Source organism: Pygocentrus nattereri, chromosome 2 (genome assembly GCF_015220715.1).
Source record: "Pygocentrus nattereri isolate fPygNat1 chromosome 2, fPygNat1.pri, whole genome shotgun sequence".
NCBI lineage: Eukaryota > Metazoa > Chordata > Actinopteri > Characiformes > Serrasalmidae > Pygocentrus > Pygocentrus nattereri.
The window spans coordinates 8,857,968-8,870,031 of record NC_051212.1 but is presented as its reverse complement, the minus strand read 5'-3'; the positions used below and the strand labels follow the sequence as shown (position 1 = coordinate 8,870,031).

The following is a 12,064-nucleotide window of genomic DNA, read 5'->3' as shown; positions in this document are numbered from 1 at the left end:
GTTTCTTACCTGTTACTGCTGGTAAAGTTGCTCTGTTAGTGTGTGCGTGTGTGTATAAAGAGGAAACTAGAGTCAGAACAACTCTTTCTTTCTTTGTGTGCCTCTCTTCCTTATTTTTGTTGATTTACATGGTGCCTCACTAAATAAATGCAAATGAATGCACACACAGAGACACAGTAGATTCATACAGGAGAAGCAAATCATTTTAACTTTGAAAAAGGAATCCAACTAATCATCCAATCTGAAATGTATCTCTGAAAAAAATGCAACATTCTCAAATACCTATAGGAAATAAGCAGGCACAGTTCAGGGTTGCTCTGTTTTTTGGAAATAAATACACAGAATGTAAAGCTGATCACAAGAGTTAACGGTGCCCTCAGAGGTAAATATCAGGAGGAGTGCTGGAGTCAGGGATGGTGGGTTTATTGTGAACCAACAGACGTAGACTGTAGGGGCTTTGTAGGCTGATCACTCTGCAATGTCCACACCGCTTGGCATCACTGGGGCTGCAAAGAGAAAGGCCATTAGGCCTTTAGGCCTACACAAAGGCTGGTGTAAGAGCCTCCAGGAGGATGATTGGAGCAGGTAACATAACAGAGGCTTCCTTTACCTTTTTTTTTTTTTTTTGCAGATGTATTTGCTTAATGGTGCACCAGCTGTTATGTCATCGGGAAAAGAGCGTCTGCTGTAAATGCTGTAAATGTAAAATCGCTATAAAACAATGTACATATAGGTAAATGATGTTTTACAGGCTGGGTATTCTCCACACTGGGAGTAATTAGTGCTCAAGTAATTAGAAAGAGGAATTTGCATATTGGAAACAATTATGAGGAACATTCGCTTCATCAGAAAGTTTGTAGGTAACAGTCACAGGCTCACTACATTTTTACCCTCCCTCTCTCACTCTCGGCTCTCGCCGTGTGCTTCAAACTGGCTACCATCGTTGGTTTCAAAAGTTCCAAAGTCAGCTTCCCGACGGGCCATCGCCAGGTGGTAAAGATGGACAACTTCACCTCCTCCTCATTGACCCTTAACACTGGAGCTCCTCAGGGCTGTGTGCTCAGCCCTCTCTTGTACTCCCTGTACACCCACAACTGCTCAGCCAGACACAGCTCCAATGTCATCATCACATTTGCAGATAAAGCCATGATTGTAGGTCTGTTTTCCAGTGACAATGAGGAGGCCTACGGAGAGGAGGTCAGCTTTCTGACACTTTGGTGGCAGGAGAACAACCTCTCTCTCAATGTCAACAAGACCAAGGAGCTCACAGTGGACTTCAGGAAGCAAGAGAAAGTGCACACACCAAAAACAGAGCCACTGTAGAGAGGGTCAGCAGCTTCAAGTTCCATGATGTTCACATCTCCGAGGAGCTGACATGGACCAAACACACCACATGGGTGGTAAAAAAGGCACAACAGTGCCACTTCCACCCCAGCTGAGAAGGTTTGGCATGAACCCCTGCATCCTCAGAACATTCTACACATGTACTGTGGAGAACGTTCTGACAGGCTCCATCACCACCTGGTATGGAAACTGCACTGCCATTGAGAGGAAAGCTCTGCAGATGGTGGTGCGGACAACCCAGCACATCACCGGGGTCCAGCTCCCAAACCTTATGGACTTCTACACCAGCTGCTGCCTGAGGAAGACCAGGAGGTTTCTGAAGGACTCCACCCACCCAAGCCACTGTCTGTCTCACAGCTGCCGAGCGGGAGGAGGTACAGAAGCATAAAGTCCAGAACCAGCTGGTTCCGAGACAGTTTCTTCCTTCGGGCCATCAGGCTGCTGAACAGCCAGTAGTGTTGGTGGATCGGTCTGTAGGCCCGTCACTGGACCTCTGAGTCATCATCTCTGTGGACAACCCCCACCTCACCTACACCTCATCAGACTCACTTTGATCTTACCGCACCTTCAATCCAGCAAGTCTGACATCTTCTACATCTTCTACACACATCCTGTACAGTCTGGAAGATTCTATATCAGTATCCTGTCCCTGAGAACCTGCATCTCATTTATTACCTCCCTCAGACTAACTGCACATACGGTAATGTGAACAACAGTATATATCATAGTGTATTACTGTACAATTATACTTTGGAAATAGTGCAATACTAGTGTATATTATGTATATGTGTGTACATTTAGAATTGTAAATATATATATATATATATATATATATATATATATATATATATATATATTTATTTTTTCATACATATTTTTTGCATTTAAATTCTATGAGGGGGTTACGCACCTAAGATTTTCGCTCACCTTCGCACCTGTGTAAATGTGATGTGACAGTAAACATGATTTGATTTGATGCTGAACAGCATAAGAACTTTAATCTTTATCTTTTGTCAAATCATCCAGAAAAAAAACTTAAATTAGACTCAGAATCGGAGTCTACAACACAGTTTATTTATTTATTTATTTGAAAAATCACAGTATAAGAACCTACAACCTGTAGAAAAAAAGATAAACGATATATCAAAACAGCTGAACAAAGTATCACTGAAGATGTGGAGAGGATCCTCCCTGACTAGACACCCAGGTTAATGAAACACACTGTAGTCTGAATATATTTATTGTATTCTTTTACTTTAGGTACAGCCTAGAGGTAAAGACAAAGTTTGAGTCTTAAGCGTGTTGTAAAAGTGAAGTGACTGGAGAAGCGTTCTATAAGCAGACATATTAGAAAGTTTAGAATATACAATACATGCAAAGGAAAATGTCATTTGAATGAGAAATACCACATACAGCGGTTATAAAATAGATCAGAGTTATATGGATCAAACATTGTGGAAGGGAAAGCATCTTTACAGACTGGAAACCTTTTGCTGTATTTTGGCTCTTTGCAAACATTTGTCTTTTATCCAAAGGTGAAACCATAAATCAGTGACATATACGAGTGAATTAATGCCCAACATGAATAACCGAAGAAAATTACCCGTTCCCCGGAGCCCAGTTCTGGTAGCAGATCGACACTCCGCTCACCCAGAACCAGAAGCTCAGGGTGCAGGTGTGACGCAGACCCATCCACACATTAGCAGTGGAGGCATAATAAACAGCTGTTTCCACCCAGTGCTGGATTTCCTCAGTGTGAACAGAAACCAGATCCACATGATTCTCTCTGCAGTATCTCAGAGCTTCTCTCCACGTCTTCTTCTGATTAATCAGGATGAGTGGAAGGTCTGCAGGAGAAGGAGAACAAATTTATTCTTAAGATTGAGACATTGTGTCAAATAGTATATTTATATAATAGTATAGTTTAGTGGTAGGTCTTGAGAAAAGTAATAAATGTAAAATTTAGTTCTTGTCCAGCAATAACATATGAGCTATATGTAAAATTGTAAACATAGAGTAAGTGATGCATAATCATCTGCTATGGGAAATTTTGACAGACTGTGCAGTTGCAAGGTTTTATAGTATAGACAGCTTTTCATTGCCTACATCGCAAATAGTTTCATGAGACATAGAACTTCTTCTAAACTTACACAATTTCTGCTAGTGGTGTATTGTTCAACTTCCTGCTTCAGTCCAATCCAGAAATGGCCTGTTGTCTTTCTGAGAACAGCTATCAGAGCGTTCATCTCCTCTTGGCTCTCAATGGTGGCCAGGTCCGTGAATTTCTCTCTGCAGTGTTTCTGAGCGTCGATCCAGTTCTTTCTTTCTTTTGTTTACCACATAAAACTGATGAATCCCACAGAAGGAGAGCGTCCACAGAGCTGTAGAGATGAAAGCTCTCAAAAAAATGGTGAAGCATTTATATTTTGAAATACTGAATGGAAAAACCGACAATCAGACAGTTTTATTTTATTAAAAAGAGCAGATATAAAACTTTTATTTCAGCTTCAAGTAAAATAGAAGAGCTGTATTTAATAAATGTGTGTGAATGTGTTCCTCTGTAGCAAATTATTATAGTACTAGTAAATTATTAGTAGTAGTAATACATTATGTAGCAAATTATTAACCTAATTTATATATTTATTCATTTTTAATAAATGTTTAGTTCCTTTTAATTAATTAGATTTTGAATGATCATTGATGAAATTCTAATTAGATTTTTAATTGAATGATTTTCACTTTTCAATCTATTACTTTAATCTTGTTTGAATTATGTTTTACATTTCTGTTCTCTTGTACAGGGTGTATCCTGCCTTCCGCTGGGATAGGCTCCAGCGCCAACATGCGCATGAGTCTTTTGGTGTTGGCCATAATGTCAAACTGTGCTACTCTAGCAGTGAAATGTAGCCAGTAATGTTAGTCCCCTGTGCTCCCTCTCTAGCTCTCTCTCACTCTGTTTTCTCTCCCCCATCGCGATGTGCGGACAGGCAAGTTGGGCGCTCCTATACATATACAGTAGTTGCTGGATTGTTTACACACATCAGGTAAAGAGCTCGTGCCACCCGTTGCACTGTGGTGAGGATTAGACTTGGCTAGGCAGGTTAGATCTTGGTTTGTTTGCTTCAATTCTTCGGCACCGTCCTCCGTCCACCTTTGCGGTTGGTTGGGTCACAGTCAATGTTCTTGTATAAACAGTGGCTAATTTACAGTCAGGTCAGACACTCAACAAATGCTCTTCTGTATGAATGGGCAAATATTCCCTCTCTCCAAAATCTTGTAGAAAGCTTCCCAGAAGAGTACAAGCTGTTAGAGCTGCACAGAAGGACCAACTCCATATGGATGCCTATGGGTTTAGAATGGATTGTCATAAAAGCTACTGCAGGTGTAATGTGTAGTTGTCCCAATACTTGTGTGTATACAGAATGTGTGTGAATATGTATATAATTTAGATTTATTTAGATTTTCATCTCAAAACACTGACTGAATAATAATGGCAGTTTACTTAAGCACTTTATTTGAAGTCAAAACAACATGCTGAGAATGGGCTTTCATACTAATGGCCTCAGGTGGAATTCTCTCAATACAGGCCAAGAATCTACACCAGTTTATTTATGTAAGTGAGCAAAGACAAAAAGAACAATAACCCACATTATACAATTCAAAAATAGAAATAAAACTAACAGCACATTACTTTAAACCTATAATGCATTATTTTAGCCTGCGCTAAGTAAAACAGGGGCTTAAAGGTTTGTGTTCTTTGAAAAGTATTACAGAAATTTATAAGAATGAAAATGTTTGAATTACACACAAAGGAAAAGTTTAGAAGAAGACATACAGATAAAAGAAAAGGCACTTCAACGATAAACAGCTCAAGTACAGTTTATAAACATTGTTAAAGTCAGAACATTTATCATTTACAAAGCTACAATATTAGATGAAAATAAGTTGTTATGAGTCTGACACTTTCTCTTCCTTCAATGGCACAAAAAGGAGCTGCCTCAGGAAAATATGTATATCAGTGTTCTTAACCTGAATTGTTGTGTTTTGAAAGATAAAGAAGGCATCAGCATCATGATGATGAAGAAATAACTGCCAAATATCATGATGATCCTGAACTGTGGAGATCCAGCTGAACAGCCTGCATCCTCTTCTAGATCTCTAAAAAGGAGCAAACAGCATTATTCAGTATTTCTTTCACCATCAATACTTAACTACTGACAGATATTCAATCCTCTGTATAATCCTCACCCTCAGACGTGGTGCAGATGAAGTTGAGTCTCTGATCCTCTGGCAGACTGACCCACTGCTTACTCCCAGAATGCACCGCTCCTGTTCTTTCTCCTCCACTGCAGTCTTCCACCCCTGTCCCGTTCCCCGGAGCCCAGTTCTGGTAGCACATTGACTCTCCACTCACCCAGAACCAGAAGCTGAGGGTGCAGGTGTGACGCAGACCCATCCACACATTAGCAGTGGAGGCATAATAAACAGCTGTTTCCACCCAGTGCTGGATTTCCTCAGTGTGAACAGAAACCAGATCCACATGATTCTCTCTGCAGTATCTCAGAGCTTCTCTCCACGTCTTGGTCTGCTTAATCAGGATGAGTGGAAGCTCTGCAGGAGAACAAATATTTAAACATTACCTCAAATAGTTCAGGTGTTTTTATGCTTTATTTATTTGACATATTATACAGACAGTTGTGTTTCTATCTGTTTGTGTTTCTGTGTTTGATTGAGTCTCTCTATGAATCCAGTATTCAGATCTGTATTAAAGTGCTGAGTCAGTGAAACTGCTCCAAACACAAACATTAAAACTAAATGTGCTGGATGTGTAACAGATGTTCTGCAGTTCATCATCTGATATGACTCACTCTTATAGCAGACAAATTGATTTGTGTGACTGCAGTTTTCATCATTCCACCTGTATCCATTTGAACTCCATAACTCTCCACAGTTATCAGTGCCAGCGTTGTTTGGTTCCCTAGAGTTCCAGTTGCTGTATGAGAATTTACTCCCATCTGACCACGTACAGCACTAAAGACAAATTAATACCTGGTCAGTAAATCTTTTCTGCATTCGTTACTCAATATCATACCAAATCATCGTTCTTACAGTCCTGTGGGGATTTTAGTGATTAGCTGTTGTATTGTGGGGGTTTGTGGGGTCTGTGTTATTGCAGGAGAGGGTTTGTAATTCAAATAAACAAACAAATTAATGAACAAATACATTTTTGTTTTTCACATCATGAATTATTTGAATTATTTCAGGTCTCCAGTTTTTAAGTACCCAACACACAACACTGCAGAACATTGCTGTGGTTGGACGTGACTGAGCCTAGTTACAGTTGCTAAGCTATGACTGGCCAATCAGTGTGTAGAAGAGGGTCTTTTTAGTGAAGGGTCCACTTTTAATGCAGCACTAAACCTCTTTCACCGAGTAACTTTTCTCTTTACCTTTTTAATAGTTTGAGTTTTTGACGAGGTAACTTAGGGAAGCTGTGCCCTCTCGAAACACGCGAGTAGAGAGAGTCATTGTCTGTTTTTTCGCCGTGAAAGTGCTGCTTTCACTCACTCTCCGTGTCCGCCGTGGCGATGCAGCATGGCCGCTTTGTTTACACCCGGGATCAGCTGATCACGCTGAAGCCGGTCGGCATGGCGACCAGGACAACGAACATCCCCAAAGAGCTTTGGAGACGGACGCACAGGGGATGCAGAGGGGGAATAAACCAGCGCGCGGGGAAAGCGAGGGAGAGACGGCGGAGGCTTATGGAGAAGAGGGGATATAAGCCGCGTCTCCCCAGCAGAACAACATGAGGGAGGTCTGAAATGGAATGAGGACCATCACCAGCTTCAGGTCCAGCAACAATGGAGGAGTAGAGGTCAGTGTGGACGGGGCCAACAAGCTAAATCTGTTCTTTAACAGATTTGACACGGCAGGCTCTGCCCCCCCCACAGCTTGACTCCTCAGCAGTCCATTCCACTCATCCCCCCTCCCCCTCCTGATAGCCTGCCCCCCTCTCGTGATAGCCCATCTCACACCTCCATCCCTCCCCCACCCATCACCTCTACAGTGCAGGCCCTGTTGGGGTTCCTTCCAAGGTGCTTAAAGCCTGTGCCGCCCAGCTTTGTGGAGTACTTCAACATGTCTTCAACATGAGCCTGAGTCTCCTGAGGGTCCCCATGATGTGGAAGACATCCTGCATTGTTCCTGTTCCAAAGACGCCACGACCCAGTGACGACAAAGACTACAGGCCAGTGGCACTGACGTCTCATGTCATGAAGACCAAGGAGAGGCTCGTCTTGGATCAGCTCCGACCCATAGTCCAGCCTTTTCTAGATCCCCTCCAGTTTGCCTGTCAGCCCCGCCTGGGAGTTGAAGATGCCATCATCTACTTGCTCAATCGTGTATATGCTCACCTGGATAAGCCAGCCAGCTCTGTGAGGGTCATGTTTTTTTACTTCTCCAGCGCATTTAACACCATCTGGCCTGCTCTTCTGGGTGATAAGCTAACAGTGATGCAAGTAAATGCCCCCCTTGTGTCCTGGATTGTTGACTACCTGACTGGCAGACCACAGTATGTACGCCTGCAGCACTGTGTGTCGGGCAGAGTGGTCAACAACACTGGAGTTCCACAAGGAACTGTCCTCTCTCCTCTCCTCGTTCCTCTTCACCCTCTACACCACGGACTTCAGCTACTGCACAGAGACTTGCCATCTTCAGAAGTTTTCTGATGACTCTGCAATAGTTGGATGTATCAGCAAGGGAGTTGAGGATGAGTACAGGGCGAAGGTGAAGGACCACCTGCAGCTCAATGTGACAAAGACAAAGGAACTGGTGGTGGACCTGAGGAGGAACAAGGCACCGGTGACCCCTGTGTCCATCAGGGGGGTCAGTGTGGACATGGTGGATGATTACAAATATCTGGGTGTGTATATTGACAATAAACTGGACTGGGCTAAGAACACTGACGCCCTCTACAGGAAGGGCCAAAGTCGCCTCTGTTTTCTGAGGCGCTTGAGGTCCTTCAACATCTCCCGGACTATGCTCAGGATCTTCTATGAGTCTGTGGTGGTGACCGCTATCCTCTATGCTGTTGCATGCTGGGGAAGCAGGCTGAGGGTGGCAGACGCCAACAGACTCAGCAAATTGATCCGCAAGGCCGGTGATGTTGTGGGTGTGGAGCTGGACTCGCTGATGGCCGTGTCAGAGAGGAGGATGCTGTCTAAGCTGCAGGGCATTATGGACAATGGCTCCCACCCACTCTTCAACACAGTGATGAGACACAGGAGCTCATTCAGTGCAAGACTCATTCTACTGAAATGACCACAGAGCGCCACAGGAGGTCATTCTTACCTGTGGCCATCAAACGCTGTAACTCCTCCCTCGGTGTGTGATTCACAAAACTCAGTACCAAACTGTTAATATGTGCGATAATAACAATTGTGTGTGCAAAAACTCAGAGGGACACTAACTTAATTTAAATAATTTAAATAGTTGAACTGCTTTATACCAGATGTTTCATATTTATTATCACAATCACAGCCACTTTACTTTATTCATAATTACTTAAATCTCGTGTACATACTGCAAATTTCTCTATATTGTTTTAAATAATTAAAGTGTTTATTCTTTTATATAAATGGCTGCAACTGTAACAACTGCAATTTCCCCCTGGGATCAATAAAGGAATCTGAATCTGTATCTGAAAACAGGCAGGTTTAAGAGCTGGATATTTACCAGCTGTGAAATTGACACTCATTCATCTCACTGTGTTAAACAGAAATACAATGAAAATAAACACGAATAACGAAAAGATCTAAAATGTATTTCTTTATATTTGCTGTATATTTGGAGATACTTCTCCTGATCCAATGCTCAGGACAGCATACCCGGTTGACCCCACTGGTCATCGCCGGCCCTGCAGCAGCTCCTTGGAAACACTATAAATGTTTGAGAGAGAAAGAAAACCTATGTAGGAAGAACATATAATAAACTCTCATGTTAAACTGGACAAATTTTAGACAAGTAAATAAAAGTCTAGGCTTCATCTAGAACAGCTCTTTATAACAGAAATCACTAGATGTCACTGTCACTAATTTGGTGTACATGTATTTGAAGCTATTAATTAGCTATGTGTAATGGTATTTAAAACAATGTGGTTTAAAATATATCAAAGATATTTTAGTCTTATTTGTTTAATCAGTGTATAAATAATTAAATAATAATAATAAATAGATGTAGTTATATTCAGGTAATAATGTATTAGATCTACATAAAGGAAACATACATCAAGTGATGCACAATCATCTGTTTGGCATTTTGTATTTTAACAGTTAACAGTTATTAACTGAAATAAGTTTAGGAGAGATCAAAGCCTACATCTCAAACAGGCTCATGAATTGCTCTCCCTTTCCTGCTTACAGTGTTTTTCACATTTTTTTTCTGTCTCAGTCCAATCCAGAAATAGCCTGTTTTCCTACTGAGAACAGCTAACAGAGAGTTCATCTCCTTTTGACTCTCAATGGTTGCCAGGTCCGTGAATTTGTGTCTGCAGTATTTCTGAGCATCGGTCCAGGTCTTATCTTGATTCACCACATGAAACTGACGAGTCCTGCAGAAGGAGAGCGTCCACAGAGCTGTAGAGATGAAAGCTCTCGTCAGCATGACAGTACAGTAATGAAGCAGCAGAGAGTTTTACAGATGATCATGAAGCTACACTGACCTGAGAAAAGCAGGACCAGATACAGAGCTGAACTCATGACTGTGGAGAACAAGAGAGACACGATCCACACATTAAACACCTCCACAGTCTTTACTACCAGCACATTAGATCATGCTGTTTAAGAGACGTTACATTTAGTTACAGTAACATGGTCCAGTTAAAGCCCCAGTCAGGGATCTGAGAGGAACAGAAAGGCTCTAGACTGAGAGCTCTTAAGGAAAAGAAAGGTGATGCATTTAAAAGTTGAAATTGTGAATGAAAAAAACTAAGAAATATTTTTATTTTATTTTATTTGAAAACTGTAGATATAAAACTAACTCCCAACATAACGTGCCCGACACCAATAAAGGCTCTTTGTGGAGAAGAAATCTGTGTAGTCATAGATTTTTATCTCCGTCACACAGACAGCAGAATAGATTAACAATCAGAGATCAAATACACTGGAGAATAAACTCAGAGTAGGTGATGCAGAAATCTGGTACAAAAACAGAGCAGCTGCTGACAGAGACTGGAATAAACAATGAGAGGAAAGAACCACAGAACCGACAGGAGGAAGAGGTCGTCCTCCAGAACCTGAGAGGAGAACGGTTCTTTACGGAAGGAGGAGATGAGCTGTGATGAAGCCATACAGACATCATGAACAGCAATCATCCTTAGAACATTGCTGGATATAACTAGTCTAGCCCCACCCCCCAACACACCCACACATACATACCCATACACACACACACACACACATACACGCACACCTACACACACACACACAAACACACATGTACACTTACACGTACACACACCTACACCTACACACCCACACACACACGTACACACACACACACAGACATTCAAACCAGAAGAAAAAAAAATATGTTCATTCAGAGAAAATCTCAAATAAATCAGTATTAAAATATTAATATAACTAAAACTAAAATATTATAGATAATATAATTTTAATATGAATGAAATATCATGCACTAAAAATCTCTGGACCACCCCGCAGCAGTCGGCAGTGATGAGTTGTCTCATCAAATTAAATGCAGCAATAATCAGAGTAAATTCATTTACTTTCAAAGTAGGTTGTAAGTTAAAACCAGCAGCTCTGGTTCACAGTAGAAGACAGTAAATCCAGAGAAGCAGAATTTGCAGCTGAAAGTGAGCTGGTCTACAGTTTGACCTGCTTTTAGTATCACTGCCCCTGTGAATCACAAACAACTGACGTCTTCATAATATCATAATAAAGAAAGTAATGAAGGTATGGCTTAGTTTTCCAGACAGGGATTAGAAATCTGGACTGGTCTGGACTAAACTTTCCTTTGAAGGAAGAATCGTCCTTCAGAACGCTGTGTAGTGCAGGACTAGGCTTAATCCCTGTTCGGTAATCCAACCCTAAAAGTGCAGCTTCTAAACTAGAAGTTAAATCTCTCAATAACAGTGTTTAGAGTCTTAAAGGTGTTTCTTACCTGTTACTGCTGGTAAAGTCGCTCTGACAGTGTCTGTGTTTGTGTCTCCTGGTGTTTGTGTGACTGAAGAGGAAACTAAAGTCGCTATAACTCTCTCTTTGTTTTGTGCTTCTGCAGGTTTTTTTTGGATGATGATTTACATGAAATCTTGCATGAATTAATGCAAATCAACCCTCGTGCAGTACAGTCATATTATAACAGCGCATATTATAAAAGAAAATTCAAGTGAAGTCATGATTCTGCTGATGGTGACCCAACATAAATATCCACAGAGTCGCCCCTCCCTTACCCAGAATAACTCATCATACAGCTTTTAACCATAAACAACATAAACAGAACATCTTTAAGCAGCTCTCTGTGATTCCAGGTCCGAGCTGGCAGCGCGCCCCATGGCTGTCACTCCTGCCTCCTCCTTAGAAGTCCACCATCTGAGTGACCCAACACAGTCTGAGCAAAGTTCCTGGGGCTCAGTAAAGGTATTGGAGCAGGTAACACAATGAGGTGTTTGATTGAGCTTAGAACTTCCCTGGGGCTGTTTCCT

General features: G+C 41.6%; 1 protein-coding gene across 1 annotated transcript; it reads right to left on the bottom strand.

Annotated features, from left to right (window-relative positions):
- Positions 1–4,835: 4,835 nt before the first annotated feature.
- LOC119262377 (macrophage mannose receptor 1-like) lies at positions 4,836–12,064 on the bottom strand. Its single transcript, XM_037534046.1, has 7 exons — positions 11,524–12,064; positions 10,064–10,102; positions 9,763–9,977; positions 9,231–9,281; positions 6,213–6,375; positions 5,593–5,955; positions 4,836–5,502 (listed from the first exon to the last, which is right to left on the bottom strand). Exons 2-7 carry the CDS (start codon positions 10,098–10,100, stop codon positions 5,495–5,497), a joined length of 837 nt encoding a protein of 278 aa, XP_037389943.1. The 5' UTR covers positions 10,101–10,102; positions 11,524–12,064; the 3' UTR covers positions 4,836–5,494.

Bases quoted from the DNA above. Each gene is read 5' to 3' on its own strand.
- LOC119262377 (XM_037534046.1), bottom strand. From the start codon at position 10,100: ATGAGTTCAGCTCTGTATCTGGTCCTGCTTTTCTCAG. The intron at 9,282-9,762 runs GTAAGCAGGAAA...AAACATTTATAG, and splicing joins AAAAAAATGTGAAAAACACT to TGTTTCCAAGGAGCTGCTGC. The intron at 6,376-9,230 runs GTATGCTGTCCT...ATTTGTCTTTAG, and splicing joins TGACCAGTGGGGTCAACCGG to TGCTGTACGTGGTCAGATGG.